The 19159-nt window shown below is 41.0% G+C and overlaps 1 protein-coding gene across 1 annotated transcript in view; it reads right to left on the reverse strand.

The window, feature by feature from the left end:
- The window catches only part of LOC117515469 (transcriptional enhancer factor TEF-3-like), a 73902-nt gene that overhangs the window by 11945 nt on the left and 42798 nt on the right, over window positions 1-19159 (reverse strand). Inside the window, exons 4-9 of the mRNA XM_034176039.1 lie at window positions 18900-19034; window positions 17243-17286; window positions 16914-16975; window positions 16625-16755; window positions 12149-12322; window positions 2872-3012 (exon numbers count right to left, since the gene is read on the reverse strand). Of these exons, the coding sequence (XP_034031930.1) occupies window positions 2872-3012; window positions 12149-12322; window positions 16625-16755; window positions 16914-16975; window positions 17243-17286; window positions 18900-19034 (687 nt within the window). The remainder of the gene's footprint in view (window positions 1-2871; window positions 3013-12148; window positions 12323-16624; window positions 16756-16913; window positions 16976-17242; window positions 17287-18899; window positions 19035-19159) is intronic.

Consider the following 19159-nt stretch of genomic DNA (forward strand, 5'->3'; position numbering starts at 1 on the left):
CATAAGGCAACATGACCTCTTCAAGTATTTTGACATATCCAAACTGATCCATGATACCTGGTATGCGATATATAGGCCCAACACCATAGTAGGAGAAACATGCCCATATCATGATGCTTGCACCACCATGCTTCACTGTCTTGACTGTGAACTGTGGCTTGAATTCAGAGTTTGGAGGTCGTCTCACAAACTGTCTGTGGCCCTTGGACCCAAAAAGAACAATTTTACTCTCATCAGTCCACAAAATATTCCTCCATTTCTCTTTAGGCCAGTTGATGTGTTCTTTGGCAAATTGTAACCTCTTCTGCACGTCTTTTAGTTAACAGAGGGACTTTGCAGGGGATTCTTGCAAATAAATTAGCTTCACACAGGCATCTTCTAACTGTCACAGCACTTACAGGTAACTCCAGACTGACTGTCTTTGATCATCCTGGAGCTGATCAATGGGTGAGCCTTTGCCATTCTGGTTATTCTTCTATCCATTTTGAAGTTTGTCTTCCGTTTTCTTCCACACGTCTCAGTTTTTTTTTTTTTTTTTTGTCCATTTTAAAGCACTGGAAATCATTGTAGATGAACAGCCTATAATTTTTTGCACCTGCGTATAAGTTTTCGCCTCTCCAATCAACTTTTTAATCAAACTACGCTGTTCTTCTGAACAATGTCTTGAATGTCCCATTTTCCTCAGGCTTTCAAAGAGAAAAGCATGTTCAACAGTTGCTGGCTTCATCCTTAAATAGGGGACACCTGATTCACACCTGTTTGTTCCACAAAATTGACAAACTCACTGACTGAGTGCCACACTACTATTATTGTGAACACCCCCTTTTCTACTTTTTTTTTTTACTAATAGCCCAATTTCATAGCATTAAGAGTGTGCATATCATAAATGCTTGGTCTTGTTGGATTTGTGAGAATCTACTGAATCTACTGGTACCTTGTTTCCCATGTAACAATAAGAAATATACTCAAAACCTGGATTAATCTTTTTAGTCACATAGCACTACTATTATTCTGAACACTACTGTATGTCCACCCTTCTCATTATTTTCACGTCTTGTTTTAAAGGAAAAACCTCTGTTCTGCTCTACCATGAAGCTGTTGTCCCCCCCAATCCCAGCATCAAAACTCTATTGTCATAGGTGCTTTGATGGCTTCTCTCCTATCTCATTTATGATATTTATACCTCTGAGTACTCAGCCTATCAGATTGACAGACCTATGGGAAAAGCTTTCAGAGTCAGAGGTGTTAGATAATGCTGAAATCTATACAACAGAAAAATGAGCAAAGTTTTTAGGGTCCTGCTGGTTCCTGTGTTCCTGTCATTCAGTTTTGAGAACTACTTACTCTAGACAGATTTACTGTACAGTATCATTGTGTTTGTTTTTCATAAAGATTGATGCAAATCACATTCAGTGACTTGGAAAACTTCATATATCCTTCCCCTGACTTGTGCAAAACTTGCTGTGAAAGTGAAGATTTACTGTACAGGGCGCCAATAACTGTCACACACATTTTGATGTTTTTAATCACTAAATTAAAGGATGTTTGCACGCTATTCAGTAACTTTGGACATTTAAAAAAATCTTATTAATGTATATTCGTTCATCATTCACTTTCTATACCCATTTACTCTAATCAAGGATCACAGGGGGCTGGAGCCTATGCCAGCAGTCATAGGGGGTGAGGCAGGGTACACCACGGAGAGGACACCAGTCTATCGCAGGGCACTGCCATACATACAGTTGTTTAATTTTCATTTATTTTTAAACATATTTAAAATTTTGTTCTTAAAATTTAGAGATGCCAATAATGCTGACAAGGACCAGATATCATTCGGAATTCTTTTAGGTAAACTTGCTGGAATTGCAGAAGAGAATCAGGATAATCATTTGATTGTGTACAATCATTGCATTCAATCCAGTTCAATTTCAGTTTAGTTGTACAGCACCAATCACAAGAGAGATGTCACCCAAGGTGCTTTACATGAGTAAAGTCTAAGCTTGCCAACCATCTGAGCAAGCACACTGGCAACAGTGGTCAGGAAAAACTTCCTCGGTGGTTTGCTGATTAAAGGAAGAAATTTAAAGGAGACCAGCCTCAGTGGGGTGACCATCTGCTTTGGCTATTAACAAATACCAGCCATACAATCAAACTAAATCTAAAATCTATCATGACCAAAGCTCTGGCACAGTGTTAGATGTATGCTGACACAAACAGAACTGCATAAAACTAAAATAAAATGCACCCTCTTCACTATCACACATGACAGGGAGTGCACAGTGTGTTATTAAACCTGTATGTGGCAAAGACATTTTTATATGACAAGTAATATTTCAAAATAAGTGGAACATTCTTCTGTACATGAATCATATCTTGAACAAATAAGGCTATGGAAATGATGCAAATAAAGACCTGTGGCTGTTCTGCTGATGTCACAGTGAAGCACTGAGCAGTAATGTTCCATGTCTCCATTATACTTTGCTGTCAGTTGACTGTCACATAGTGCAGTTCCATGCTGCTTCAGAAATGATATATTTACATAAATATGTAGCCATTATATGCCAAATCTGGACACCTCTTAATCTTGTAAGCTTGAACTTTGATTCCATGATTTCACACTCTAAACTCTTCCTGCCTTTTCATTCAGGCAGACCTTGGAAGGTGCATGTTAATTAATCTATACAGCTTGTGTAAGATACAATGCTTCATAACCCTGGTACTGACCTACAAAAGTACAACCACAGGTCCAACCTGTTTGGTCATCCTAGCTACACTTGCTGTAAAATAGTGGTGGGAACAGCCCGACCCATTCAGCACCCAGTGACCCGAATAAAACATGTACATGAAAGCCACATAATATCTTTGTCTTACCTCTACTTTCTCGACCACCTGCTTGCCAAATGAGCAGACTTTGGTAGATGAGGTGATGATCATGTTCTCAGGGCTCTCATATTGACTGGAAACACCATAGAAGAAGCTGCTGTCATCCTGCAGGTTCACACTAAGATCAGCCTAGAACCAGCATAGACACATATGTCACATGATGCAACTACTAATCAATACACCTAAAGGATTCATACCTAGTTCACCCTGGTTATGAGCCTAAGAAAATCATTACAAGCACTGTGTGATGTGTGTCTCAATGAACGGTTCTGTCTCATGGCAGAATCCCAGTTTGAGTCCAACTCTGAACTTTATTCTACATTTACATTCCTTTTGAATCACGCTCTTTTGTGCTTTTACCTACACAGATCAGATATTTTCTGAGTAGTATGAACTTTCCAAGTAACTGATCTGAGGTTAGGTGTCTAGATGAAGACATTACCCAAGTTAACTTCAGAGTTATTGTGTGGTCTACATTTGGAGTTAATTGCCGGTGTGTCGGCTTGCGCCCAATGACGTCTCGTTGCGCTGTGAGTTTTGCCAGGTGCTGCCAGTTGCTCCCCCTCACTCTAAACTTTAAATAGCCTCATTTTCTGCCTCTCATCCAGTCTGTTTTCGGAACACAGTACACACACCTCGCTGCCCTCGGAAGTACTGAACTGTTTTTGCAGAAACAGATCATGTCGTTTTATAGTCCTCATGTAAAAGCTGCACTTCTGCAGCATCTGAATGCCCTGAGAGCATTAGTTGATGCCGTGGTAGAATCAGAGCGCTTGAGAGAAGAAGAGGAACACAGAAGGAGGCAAGCTATTGCAGGAAGAAGTGTGTGGGTGAAAAGTTCGGCAGAGTCCGGCGGGATAAAACGGCTTGTGGCGGGATGAGACTCCAGCGAGATAAAAAAAATAAAAAACTGCAGCAGAGGAAACTCCAGCGAGTTAAAAATACTGCAGCAGCCTCCAGCAGGATAAAAGTTCCAAAACAATACAGTCCAGTGGGACAAAAATCAATAACGGTGTACTACATGCACAATCCAACGTTTATATACAGATGAACAATGCAGCAATGTGCAATCACGAAATGGCGCCGAGTAGTGCGGTCTTTCGAGGGTGTGGCTTCGAGTCACGCCGGGTAACGCCTCTTTGCCCCTGCTTGCGCTGGAACCACTTCCTTTCTGCGTCAAGCAGAGTACGCCAAAAAAAATGAAACACGTTTAATTTTTCGGCACCCGACTTGCTTCCTCCTTTGCGCCCCTCGCGCTGTTGTGGCGCCGAGCTGCATCGTCTCGGCACCGAGTTGCTTCCACGCGGCGTCGCACGGCGCAACTGGGAGCAACCGGAAGCAGCCCCGGTGTGAAAGGGGCTTAAGAAGGAGCTTGACATGACTCATGCAGTGTGCAAAATCTGCAAAATGAAAGTTAAGTACTTCGGAATCACTTCAAATCCGCAAGCCCACATGCTACGCCATCACCCGGCACTACAAGAAGCGGAGCAGCGGTCTCTGCCGACTACTGACCAGTGCTTCGCTAAACTGCCAGTCAACTCAGAACGAGCAAAGCAGATAAGTAAATTTACATCTTTAGAATCACTTGATTAACCTTGTAAAGCTGCATTTTCTTAAACATAAACATTTTTTAAGTAATATAACTATTTCTCAGAGCTCTTTGAATCGAAAATCGATTCTGAATCGAATCGTCACCCCAAGAATCGGAATCGAATTGAATCGTGAGTTGTTGTACGGTTCACATCCCTAATAATTAGAGCGTCACAATATTCCATAACGATTCTATATCAAGGTGTTCTGACAGATCAGAGATATGAGCTAACACTGTCTGATGCTGACTCATCTGCATCATCCTCACTCTGGGCGTCAAGAATCAGTCTCAATGTTTGTGCAGCTGTAAATGTTGCTATTTTAGGTTTGCTTCCCTGTTTGCATCCCTGCAACACAGTAAAATATAATGATTAGTGTTGGAAAATTACAATACCATCTCAAGCTATCATGTTAAAAATCTCATTGATCTCGCTGGGGTCAAAAGTGACCCTGCACAAGTTTGGATTATAGTTGCCACATGATTTGGCCCATCCTTGTAAAATTCTATGAGCACATGCAGGACAAATAGATTGAGAAATTCATGGAAGGAAATGTTTTTCCCATTCGAATTGGAGGAATGATGCACAAATATATATGCCTGAGGTCGTACATGACCCCACTCAGTCACTTGAGGGTTAAAAGCAAGCGTTGGGGCACATTTTGGTCCCTGGTAAAAAAGAGCTTTACATGACCAATTCAATATACAAGCTTTGCAAAATGAAGGTCAAGCATTTTGGAAACACAACAAATGCTTGAGCGCATGTAGTACATCATCACCCAAAGTTGAACGAAGTCAAACACCCACAGCGGTGACACCAGGAGCCAACTCGAGCACACTGCATCACTTCAACAAACTTCCAGCCAATTCTGAATGTGCAAAAAACAAACAAACAAACAAACAAAACATGTCCATTGCCTATTTCCTTTCAAAAGACCTACAACCCTAAAGCATTGTGGAAAATTAATATCATTATTCATAGATTTGTTTTTGTTTACATTGCCTTTTTCAAATATTAAACTACATAATCTTAGACATACTTTGCTTTCATGGCATAATTTGCCACACCACCAGTAGCAGCTTTCTGTTTAGAATCGAAAACTGATTTTTTATTGAAAATCGTTTTGAATCAAAAATCGATTTAGAATTGAATTATGGCCCCATGAATCTGAATCTGAATTGAATGAAATCGAGATACTGAGATTCACACCCCTAGTCTACACGACACAGAGGGCCTGCACAGGATATCTACAGCTTCATAGCTACTCTTCTGCATATAGATACAGATTTCAAAGAACACATCGTGTCTAGCAGTCAACAGTGCAGTGACTCAACAAAGTTTGACAGCTGACAATTTCTGTAAAGAAAGAGAACTACTACTGACAGATCCTGACTGACTTTACACAACACATCAATTCCCACAGTGTTAAAAGTCTCTCAATTTCACCACCAAACATCCAGTATTGTGTGTTTGATGCCATCAACACAACCATGTGAGGTACAGCATAAGACTCAGCCTTTATCGTCAGGTGGCTCCAGGTTCGCCTTATACTGATCCTTCCACAAGTTCAACTTTGAATTGATGTCGGTATAATCTGATTTCAGGTCAGACTGAAGTGCTGTGTCCTCTGTTCGACAGCTGGCCTGTTTTACCTTTTCCCCTGTCGGGTTCTAGTCTCCTAATAGGCCATTGAGACACCGCTCAGCCTCCTCATCTCTTCATCACCCCGTTCATCTTTACCCCTGGCTGGTGTAATTCTTCCATTTGTCTTCATCCCTGGGGCCTGGTGACCCTCCCCGAACCACCATTCCCTGCTTCCCTAACAGCCTGCGAGGGAATTCATCCAATTACAATCAGCAGCGTGCAATTGGCTGATTAGATCACGGTGGGCAGGCTGGCTGTGTAACAATTTAGCAGAGCCAGCTCAAATCGGATTCCCTCGGCACTTCAAAGGCGTGAGACAATCCGTTAGGACAGAGCCACGGGCACTGAGCGGGTTGGGGGGGGGAGGTCGGAAGAGGGGCAGAGCAGCCACCGGCCGACAGGATGGTTTACTGGAAATTCAATCTAGAATGCCATAGCTTTGGAGGCAGGCCAGCCTCCTGTCACAGTCGCCATGCCAACCTGTGCCTTAGCACACCCCTGAGCTACGACCTGTCACGTGGTGGTGTCACTGTGGCTACATCAAATAAACTTTTCCTGTCCATTATGATGGCACAAATAAGATTGTATTTTCAGATGTGTTGAGGATTTAATTTCCCTTATTTTCATGTCCAGGAGCATCTTTGCTTTCTTTTTTTTTTTTTTCCAGCACGAGTGCTGAAATGCCCAGCGGTTTTGTAGCCTCTGTGTGTTGTCATGAATGCCGGGAGAATTGGAGGACACCCTTGGGATATAATACAATGAGATGAACAGACATGGAGAGGACAGCGTTATGAGCTTGTGTTCCTCCGGCAGGTGTTGCATATGTCATAACTGTTGATTCCACGAGACTCTGGTATGAATCACAAACGTAATATTTCATTGAACGACTTGCAGCGTGCATACCAGGCGCTCTTCCTTCAGCCATCCAGCTCTTGTTCACACTGTGTCTTTTTCTGTTTCTCTTGATCTTTGTTTCTGTCATCTTCTTTTTTATGATATATGGCTGCTCTTCATCTTCCACTCAACCCTGAATCAGATACCACAGCCTTGACCACCTGCTTTTTCAGTCGACTTGTTTCCAATACGAGGTCACTCGGTCTTTTATCCTTCCATAATAAATAATGTGACACTCAAACATGAGAGGAGACTATAATGTCGTACTCATAAAAAAACAGCTGGTGGTATGAGATTACAAGCAGTTACTTTAAACTTGACATTCACAGTTTTTGGTACATCAAAACACATTACCATCAGATGAACAGTTATTCATTTGATTAAAAACACTGAGATGACCTTGGAACAGAAACTCTTAAATATGAGCATGGGCCGATGAAATGTAAGGGTTTTTTTTTTTTTTTTTTTTTTGCAAGATGACTTTAATGAACCAATTCTTACTCATCTTGGTGAAAGGTTCAAGCCTGGTCTTGAACACAATGAAAGCCTGACTGTTGCAATTTATTTTGATACCTTCTCCTCCATTTATCTTGCAAATAAAAATAACATTGACTCAGAAATTCTGTAGTGTATCTGGATAAAGGTGTGAAGGCAGGAATTAAAAAAATGAAAGGCATCAGAAGGCTGACCTTGTGTACTCTTGTACACCATGACATAAATGTACAAGTACAAATATACATGTCTATAATGGTGTTTTTGACAATGTAGGTCTTCATCATATGAATTCTGTGACTTCATTATGGAGTCCTTCATATCAATCAATCACAAATATTTTGCTGTTCAAAATATGCTTTAATTCATCCATCTAACCTTCCTGGTTCCAAAGAAGTTGGCACATTGTGTAAAATGTAAATAAAAACAGAATACAATGATTTGCAAATCCTCTTCAACCTATATTCAATTGAATACACCACAAAGGCAAGATATTTAATGTTCAAACTGATAAACGTGATTGTTTTTTGAAATGGATGCCTGCAACACATTTCAAAAAAGTTGGGACGGGGCAACAAAAAACTGGGAAAGTTGATGAATGCTCAAACAACACCTAATTGGAAACAGGTGAGTGTCATGATTGGGTATAAAAGGAGCATCCCCAAAAGTCTCAGCCGTTCACAAGCAAAGATGGGGCGAGGATCACCACTTTGTGAACAACTGTGTGAAAAAAAATAGTCCAACAGTTTAAGAACAATGTTTCTCAACGTTCAGTTACAAGGAATTCAGGGATTCCATCATCTACAGTCCATAATATACTCAGAAGTTTCAGAGAATCTGGAGAACTTTCTACACGTAAGCGGCAAGACCGAAAACCAAAATTGAATGCTCATGACCTTCGATCCCTCAGGCAGCACTGCATTGAAGAAATGAAACACAGGTGTTTAAAATGTAATTAATACTATCATTTTGAATTTACTTGCAATTGTTAATTTTAGGGATTTAAGTAATAATGTTTAATTTGATTTAATTAAATTCAACTACAATATTGTTTAACACTTAATTGACAATGTTATGTGGAAAAGGTTAACTTAAATTTATCAATTAAATTCAATGTTTTATTGCTTAGAGTGCATCACTGTGTAAAGGATCTTACCGCGTGGGCTCAGGAACACTTCAGAAAACCATTGTCAATTAACACAGTTCATCGCTACATCAATAAAGTTTATCAGTTTGAACATAAAATATCTTGTCTTTGTGGTGTCTTCAATTGAATATAGGTTGAAGAGGATTTGCAAATAATTGTATTCTGTTTTTATTACATTTTACACAACGTCTCAACTTCATTGGAATTGGGGTTGTATATGTTGGGAGTCAAACTACTACACCCCAGAGCTATCTGCCCTGTCATGCATTTTGGCAAACCAAATAAAAATGTTGTCACTGTAACTATATTAGTATTGTCAACTGACACAGCAAACCTTTGTGAAAGAGGCTAGGAGTAATTATGTGGCAACTATCTATTTAATACAATATAATAGTTATCATGGACCAAAATCTCTGAGGAATATTTCCAGCACTTTGTTGCTTTAAATTAAGATATTTAAGGCAATTGTGAAAGCAACAATAGGCCGAATGCTGTGTTAATATGGTGTACCCAGTGCTTAATTTGTAAAGTGGGAGGTCCCGGAGCACAGAGGATGGGTGGCTCCGGTGCAGAAAAAAAAAGAAGGGCGGGGGGGCTTGCGAACAACGCTGTGCGCCACACCGAAAATAAACTGGGCATGTATTGTAGGCCTAATAACACTAGTCACACCAAATCCGGATAGAGTACAAATTCCTGTTTAATGATGTACAGTGGTCCCTCGTTTATCGCGGGAGTTACGTTCTCCGCATTCACACTGGACGCGACGAGAGCGACTGCAGCCACAGGCTGCCATGTAATCCCTATGTAAGGATGCGTTTTGGCACTAAACCGCGCAGTGCGACGCGAGTGAAGCGATTTTGAGCGTTTTGCGCGTTTGTGGCGCGATATTGCGTCGCGTCACGTCGTGTTGCCCTCCTCCCCAAGTTGAAAAATCTGAACTTTTTCGTCTCATCGCGCTGCGATGACCAATCAGGGACTGAATATGTAGTGACGTGGAGATGTCTGGAGTTTGACTGAAGATGTGAACATGTCCTGTATCTGCTGGCAGCCTGTGAGTATGACTTATGTCTCTTTTGTTTTTTATTTCACAATCATGACAGAGTTTTTGGAGCGAGCAGCAGCACCACAGCAGCGGGGAGCAGAGTTTCTTTTTCTTTTTTTTTTACGTGCGCGCGCGAGGGAATCATCCATGGAGATTATTTTACTTATTAACTACACAGATGTATAATAAAACAAATGGTGACTGGTTTCTAAAGACAATTATGACAGAGTTTTTTTGGTAAAGAGCGAGGAGCACCCTCACAGCAAGCAGCGGGGTTTCTTTCTTTTTTCTTTTCTTTTACGTGCCCACGTGAGCGAATCGTCTGTGTGGAGAATATGTAATTAATTAATTAATTAATATTAATTAACTACACAGATGTATAATAAAACAAATGGTGACTGGTTTCTAAACACAATTATGACTGATTATGACTATGATTAGTTTTTTGGGTGAGGAGCGAGCTGCAGCAAGCAGCAGAGTTTCTTTTCTTTTTTTAATTGTTACATGTGCGCGCGTGAACGGGACAGTTGGTCCTCAAACTGGGTCCCGCAGAGGCGGAAGGACCACTGAAAGTGGCCATCATCCAGACGCAGCTCCTGCAGCAAATAATGATACTATTGGGAGCTTTTCACAACAACTCCGTGTGATCAAGGTCTGTCATGATGACTTGACGCCAAGTGGAATGGAAGCTCCTCCTATTTGATGACGCACTGGGGCGAATTTTCGCAGCGAAAGTCCACCCAAGCAGAGCGACACACCGGGCGAAGGAGGCGCGTCCGTTGCCACGCGACCCCCGTGAATTTGTAGCGTCTGATCGTGCCCGGTGTGAACGCAGCATAACCCGCGATAAACGAAATCCACGAAGTAGCGCTATTTTTTACACTTATTACAGATGTTTTAAGGCTGTACAACCCCTCACTACACACTTTTCTCAAACAGGCATTAACATTTTCTCACTTTTCTCTCTTGTGTAAACACTCTTTTTTCTTCTGTACGAGAAGATTATAAACAGACACACGCAGAACACAATGCGCCCCTCAAATTAAGCCCTGGGTGTACCTCATAAAATACACCATGTGGGGAGGTGATGGTCTAGTGATTAAGCACTGGGCTTCAGACCAGAGGATCCTTGGTTCAAAACCAACCAGACTGGAAAATCACTAAGGGCCCTTGGGCAAGGTCCTTAATGCCCTAGTTGCTCCTGGTGTGTAGTGAGTGCCTTGCATGGCAGCACCCTGACATCGGCATGTGAGTGTGATTGTGTGAATGGGTGAATGTGAGGCATAATTGTAAAGCTTTGAGCTTCTGATGCAGATGGAAAAGCTCTGTTGTAAATGCAATCCATTTACCTAATAAAGTGGCCAGTGAGTATATGTCACTCACTCTTCAAAATTCTTTTGTGCTACATTTGGAATGTGTTGATGACTAGCAGAAAGTACAATATAGCAAATTTTCAACAACCAAAGGATTGTGAGATAAAACAAGGTAACAACAGCTCATGAGATCAGGAAGGGAAATAATGTCCCGTAACGCTCCAACTGTCTGCAGGTTTGTATTTCAATTGATCACCTCAGATCTTCAGTTCTTACCCTCAACTCAAAGTGGTGTTAATCAGTTAAATCACATGATGTTTTCTCAACAATATCATGCATTCTCCTCTCCCCTTCTTAAATCCTGTTTCAATCGATAATCTGCAACTAATGTGTGTCCTCTTCTTCTGCTATTGCTTCTCTCTCAGGCTGTTGTGTGTGTGTGTATGTGTGTGTGTTTAATGTGGGGTGGTGGTGGTGGTGATTGGGGAGAAGGGGGGGTTATTCTATAAATAAGTGTAGGCTCTGGGTTGTGCGTGGGTTGAGCTTAGTCTAACAGTACAGTGACAGGTGCCTAGGCTCACATTTCCTCAATGAAAGATCAGTGCTGCCACTCTCTCCCCAAGGCTGCTGTCACACACAATTACATCGTACCTCACAAGCATATACAAATACATCTCTACCAAATGCATGCTGCATGACAATATCACCCAATATATGTAAAAAACAAACAAACAAAAAAAAACCCAAAGCAAACCACTACTACACCTTTGGAGCAACGCATTTTCCTTTCTTCTGGGTCTAAATCACACTTAAGTTCCTCTAATTCCAGTGCTTAAGCTATGCCAACACAGTTAACACTACTAGGCCATTAAGAGTCAACAGGTGCTCCAAAACATTAACACCAGTACTCGCTGTACTTTCACTTCACCTTCATGAACTGAAGAAGATTTTCTGCTTTGATGTATCAAACATGCCACACGTACACATAGTATCAGGTCTGCACTAAGATGGTTTCATATTTCATTTAAATTTGTGATGTTTGAAACATTAACCTGAATTGTCAGGCAAACCAGCACTGAATGAAAATTAAAAAGAAATACCAAACCATGGTGTAATAAATTGTATTTGTCTGTTTTGCCTTTACCCAGAATTTGACGAGAAAGAAGGCGTTGCGTGGCCCTTTGTCAAACAACTCCTTCAAGCCTCCTTTCTTCTCCGGGAACTTGTCGTAGATCTGCCTGATGTCCACCGACTCCAGATAGGGGTCGCTGTAGCTGGGGTTGGACTGGCCAATGTGCACAAAGAGGTGCTTGTTGAACTAAAGAGATAGAAGCGCACGCAGCACATGAGATGTGAGGGGCAGAAATGGCAAATGAACAGTTTGCTAAACTACCACTATCATCATGCATGTAGCTGGGCGCTCACAAAGGATTTTCCATGATATGCACCACAATATACAGTAGTGTTCAGAATAATAGTAGTGCTATGTGACTAAAAAGATTAATCCAGGTTTTGAGTATATTTCTTATTATTACATGGGAAACAAGGTACCAGTAGATTCTCACAAATCCAAAAAGACCAAGCATTCATGATATGCACACTCTTAAGGCTATGAAATTGGGCTATTAGTAAAAAAAAAAAAAAAAAAGTAGAAAAGGGGGTGTTCACAATAATAGTAGTGTGGCATTCAGTTAGTGAGTTTGTCAATTTTGTGGAACAAACAGGTGTGAATCAGGTGTCCCCTATTTAAGGATGAAGCCAGCACCTGTTGAACATGCTTTTCTCTTTGAAAGCCTGAGGAAAATGGGACATTCAAGACATTGTTCAGAAGAACAACGTAGTTTGATTAAAAAGTTGATTGGAGAGGGGAAAACCTATACGCAGGTGCAAAAAATTATAGGCTGTTCATCTACAATGATCTCCAATGCTTAAAATAAACTGCACATCCACACAAACATGCACACACACCTTCACAAATGACACTAACACCCTGCCTTTTCCTCAAAAATTACTATATTTATGTTTGCTGTCTGTCTCTGTACTTTTCTGCCACTTTTGCGCTCTTTTTCATACTTTTCCCTCGTTTCAAAAGTCACCGAACGCACTTTACCGTAATATATGCAACATATAGCATACTGTTGGAGAGCACGGGTTCTTGGCTTGCTGTCAGTGTTGAAATTTTTCAGATTGAGGGCTTACATGAGAACTTACGGTAATGAGAATCAGCGGCACACTAGTGTGAAACTTCTGTGTTTTTCCTCTGCGTTATGACATCACAGGCTATGTTTACCATAATACAAAATATATCATTGGAAAGCCCTTGGTGTTAGCTTTACAATGCCCTTTGAATCATTCAGATTGGACAAACTATGGCGGAGTTACGGTAAAAAAATACGCATATGGAAAATATGGCGTGGGCACCATAGCCGTAGATAAAAGGATAAATAGCTGGTGGAGCCAACGTCAGAGGTTCCGGAGCGCGCTCCGGCTTGCTCCCCCTCAAATTAAGCCCTGCTTGTGTTTTGTATTAACTTATTTTCAGATGACTACAGAAAATAAATGGATAAACATACATGACATATGAAAGAATTCATATATGTGAGATAATCACAGGTTAGTGAGACCAGTGGGTCCAAAATGTTCTGTATTTTGCCCCGCCCACTACCAACCCTTTAGAACCTGAGAAAATAAATAAAAGAAGAGAGAGAACAAGTAACTCCCTACACTAATATACTGGACCATCGTTTAATCTTCCTCTTCTTTTGGCTGCTCCTGTTAGGGGTCGCCACAGCAGATCAATCGTTTCCATCTCACCCTGTCCTCTGTATCTTCCTCTGATGCAGCAACCATCTGCATGTCCTCCCTCAGCACATCCATAAACCTCCTTTTTGGCCTCCTCCTTTTCTGCCTGGAGGCTCCATCCTCTCTATATACCCTGGGTCTTTGACTTTGTCTCTAAATGGTCCCACCTAAGCTGTTCCTCTGATATGTTCATTCCAAATCCTGTTCATCCTCATCACTCCCAAAGAGAATCGCAACATTTTCAGCTCTGCCACCTCCAGCGCTGCCTCCTGTTAGCACCATCATCGCCAAGTCGTAGCTGGTCTCACTACTGTCTCATAGACTTTCCCCTTCACTGTTGCAGATATTCTTTGGTCACAAATCACTCCTGCCACCTTTGTCCACCCACTCCACCCTGCCTGTACTCTCTTCCTCACCTCTCTACTAAACTCTCCATTACTTTGGACAGTTGACCCCAAGTATTAAACTCGTCTATTTTCACTGCTTCTACTCCTTGTAACTGCACTATTCCAGTGGGCACCCTCTCATTCACACACATGTACTCAGTCTTGCTCCTACTGACTTTTATTCCACTTCTCTCCAGAGAATATCTCCACATCTCCAGGCTAGACTTAACCTGTTCTCTACTCTCACTACAGATTACAATGTCATCTGCAAACATCATAGTCCATGGAGACTCCAGTCTGATCTCGTCCATCAACCTGTCCATTACCACTGCAAACAAGAAAGGACTCAGAGCTGGTGTAATCCCACCTGTCATTCCTTCTGCGCATCTCACTGCTGTCACACCATCCTTATACATGTCTTGCACTACCCTGACGTACTTCTCTGCCACTCTAGTCAGTCTTCCTCATACAATACCACAACTCTTCTCTTCCACAAACACACAATGTAACTCCTTCTGGCCTTCTCTGTACTTCTCCATCAGTACTCTCACAGCAATCATTGCATCACTCGTGCTCTTTCTTTGGATGAAACCATATTGCTGCTCACAGATGTTCATCGGTTTGCTAAGCCTAGCTTCTACTACTCTTTCCCATAACGTCATCCTGTGATTGATCAGCTTAATGCCTCTGTAGTTACTGCAGCTCTGCACATCACCCTTATTCTTAAAAATAGGAGCCAGCACACTTCATCTCCACTACTCAGGCATTCTCTCACTTTTCAAGATTTTATTAAACAGACTGGTTAGAAACTCTACTGTCATTTCTCTTAGACATTTCCATGCCTCCACTCTTCATCCTCTTCATAGCTGCCCTAACGTCATCCTTACTGATCTATTGTTCTTTCTGATTTACTCTCTCTACATCATCCAGCCTTTTCTCTATTTCATTTTCTTCAGTCATCAGTTCCTCAAAATATTTCCTCCACCTTCTCAACAAACTCACTTGTCAGCACATTACTATGTTTATTTTTTACCACCCTAACCTGCTGCACATCCTTTCCAGCTCAGTCCCTTTGTCTGGTCAATCAGTAGAAGTCTTTTTCTTCTTTCTTACTGTACAACTTCTTGTACAGCTTGCTATATGCCTAACCTGGTCTCACGGCAACTCGTGATTCAGCAGCACAAAATATACATTAATCTATTGGTTCGTGATACTGTGACGAAAAGCCCCTCATTTTCGTCACGACAGCACAAAATCATTCTAATTCATTCCGTGATGGCTGCATGAAATTAAAAGTGAAGCAGGGGGTCAGGGTGGTTATGGTTAGGGTGGGGGGAAGGAGTAGGGTTAGGTTATGGTTAAGGTTAGCGTTGGGGGTAGGAGTAGGGTTAGTAATAGTGAGTAAAAAAAACCCGTCACGAAAATTTGACTAATTTTGTGATGGGAGCATGAAAAAAAAAAACATGAGACTGGGCTGTATATGCCTTTTCCTTAGCTTTAGGCACTTCTCTTTTCACCTTACGCTGCATCTCACTGTACTCCTGTCTACTATCTTTCAATCAACGATTAATACTCATACGGACAAAAAGCTGAAAGAAACCTAACTGAATTTTAGTAAACTTCCCTCCAACATGCCTGGCACATTTTCTTTAACCTTCATCAGGTTTTTAACCGATAAAAAATACAAGGCTACCACAGGGCTGATAAGTAAGCCTAACAACATAGGGTTCATCCTGTTTTTATTGTTGACTGATATGTTTGCTTCTGATACATCACTTCTTTTTTCATCTGTCAAAATTCTGACCATTCTGAATGATGTATATTATTTTTATGACTGAATAAGTCTTACTAGTCTTGCAGCATCACAAGAACTGTCTGCTATTTTCATGTCAATCAAATAAGGAGTTTGTGCCCATCGCTCCAACGGCTCTGTGCTTCCATGCAGGGGTGAGCACTAGGGATAGGACAACAAGTCGTAATAATCAAGTACAACTAGCTTACATCTGACTAGTTGACTATGTTTTAATAGTTGACTAGTCAAAATTCATTTATTAAGTTCCTTTAACCCTTAAAAGAACAGACCTGCTGGAGCTGCGACCACTCCCTTCACTCAGTGAAGAAAATGTGTGTGAACCTTGGCAGGTAAATTAGTCAGCTCAAACGGGTAGTCTATGCCTAGTAAATGAATGCAGGTATTGTCTTCATGCTAATGCTGTTTTTTTGTATTCATGATTTTATGCTTATATTTGTTAAATACATGTCACATTTGAGTTTCACCATGAAGATTAAATATTGGGTTAATTCATTCAATGTCAAATTTAGTTAGACTGATGACTAATGATTTTCATTTGTCGTCCCAACCCTTGTGAGCACAACTAGCAGTTTGGGAACTACAAGGTTCAACATAGTTGCCTCCAGTCCAGTTTACTCACAGTCTCTGGATCCTGAGGTTGCTCCAGAAAGGCAGAAAACTCCAGCATTCGGAGCTTGGAACTGGCAATACTTCTACCTTGCCAAGAGGGGGTCCCAGGAGACATGGGCAAGCCAACAGTGCTTTCATAACCTGAAGATGAAAGCATTGTGAAATATAAATGTAAAATCCAGAATGTAAACCTATTATTTAAATAATAATAATTTTGTGAGCTTTCTGTCAGCATATCACCATGAGTTTGCCATTCTTATTACTTGACCAGCCTAACAGCATTCTATTAACACACCCACCTGTTATGGGAGCTGGGACGGATACTTGCATGGTGTAACTCTGCTGGGAGAAGGGCTTAATGCTGGACAGAGAAGACACACAAGAGAGGGAGAAGGTTATTCTGCATGTCATGACCCCACCTAACATAATAATTACAATAGCTGACCTATAAAGACACATGGGACAAAGGAATACTGCAAGAGCTGTCTTATGCTCAATATGTGACTGCTGAAGTCCTGCACTGACATGTCTTAATGTGTGTTGAAAATGATGATAACCTGAATTTCATCTGGCAGCTATGAAGATGAAAGACGATTATGAGTGGTCAAATTGAAAATACGTTACTCACTCCTCATGGCCTGTCGGCTGTCCTGGAAGCCCCCCATGCCAAAACTGGAAAAATACAAGAGTATGGTGGAATATACATGATGCCACACATTCAATGTATTTATTCTGCATTTCAAAATAAGAGCACCGACTGACATATAAATACAAGACCACAAATATTCCTCTACATCAAAAAGATCATGAAATTAATGTCTCGCTCCGAAAATTCTCAATATATTATTCCACACAGACATACAAGTAATAAAATCTTGTAAGCACCTCATCAACTTGGTTTAATGAGCAGATGGCTTTTCTTGTATTTATATTCTTCTGATAGGCAGTTACTACATGTCTGACCTCTGCACGCTTGAATTTCAATGTAAAATATATTGAGTTTAAGTTAATAAAGTAAATAAATTTTCCTTGCCCTGTCGTTATCTTTGAATTAACACAATCAAAACAGCCTCCAAGTTGTCAAATCATCTGCAGTCAAACAGAAGCAAAGGAGCAATGCTGAATATAACAATTTAAATTTAGATGTGCATGAGTTCTAAAGTTTGAATTCTGTGACTTGCTAAATGTGTTTGATTTGTGCATTGATCAGTAACAACCTCAGACAGCTTTTACTTGAGTTAATGAGTACTGAAAGTGTATTATGCATGCATTGTAATTGATTAGATCAGTGTGTCCAAACAAAGGGTATCTTTACCCTTGGGTATCTGTACATGGGCTGTCTGTGGGATAGATTTTGAAAAGAGCAATAAAATAGTGTGAACAAAAAAGCTGCATGTTCTGACAATTCTTTACTGTGCTTTTGTTTCATTTTGTTTGAATGGCCACAGGAGATGGTCGCTCCACTGAGTCTGTGAGTCTGATTTCATTGATGTTTCTTCTCATACAAAAATAAATAAATAAATAAATAAAACTCTGAGGGAGGGAGTTTTTTTTACTTTTTGTAAACACTGTTGCAAATTTGGTTGCGCATGGGATGGGTAAGGTCTAGACCTGGTGTGCCCAACTTTATCTTTGTGCCAAAAAATTCTGTTATTACTATTGGTACACAACATATTGTGGCAACGCTTTGGCTTTTGATATGGCTTGGTTCATCTCGATACACTTTCAATTTCAAAAGTAGATCTTGGTTCAAAAAAGGTTGGGCATCCCTGGTCTAGACCTTGTGTGTAGTGCCTTGAGATGATTTATATTGTTATTTGATGCAATATAAATAAGATGAATTGAATGGATTCTGTAGTGACATATGCCCTGATACATCTTTAGCTATTACATCTTAAAGTTGGCATTAAAAAAAAATGGTACATCTTTTTGTTGTTGTTGTTTTGTTTTGTTTTTGTAAAATAAAATGGACTGCATTTATATAGCGCTTTTCCATCTGCATCAGATGCTCAAAGCGCTTTACAAATAATGCCTCACATTCACCTCGACGTGAGGGTGCTGCCACACAAGGTGCTCACTACACACCGGGAGCAACAGGGGATTAAAGAGCTTGCTCAAGGGCCCGTAGTGATTTTCCAGTCAGGCTGGGATTTGAACCGAGGTTCCTCTGGTCTCAAGCCCAACACCTTAACCACTAGACCATCACCTCCCCTAATTAGGCCTAAGATCAGCCTGTCAAGTAAAGGTAAACGAGATGGTGCAGGTGACAGTTGTTAAAGACTCACCCCCCCAGAAGTGGGGTAAGCCAGCCTGGACAGGCCCTGGGGAGCCATCTTGTTCTGGAAGGCTGTTGGTGAAATAATCTGGGCTGAGGACATGGTGGCCATACTCTGCAGGGCCTTGTCTTTGGCAGCCTGGTCCTGTGAAGAAGGAAAAAGAGAGACAAGGCAAAGAACAGAGACAAATAGAGAGGCAGTTAGGCAAAGGGGGAGCACATTGAGATTGATCATTTTTAGTTTGAAAACAAATAGAGCCCTGATAGGGT

This window comes from Thalassophryne amazonica, chromosome 8 (assembly GCF_902500255.1).
Source record: "Thalassophryne amazonica chromosome 8, fThaAma1.1, whole genome shotgun sequence".
Classification (NCBI taxonomy): domain Eukaryota; kingdom Metazoa; phylum Chordata; class Actinopteri; order Batrachoidiformes; family Batrachoididae; genus Thalassophryne; species Thalassophryne amazonica.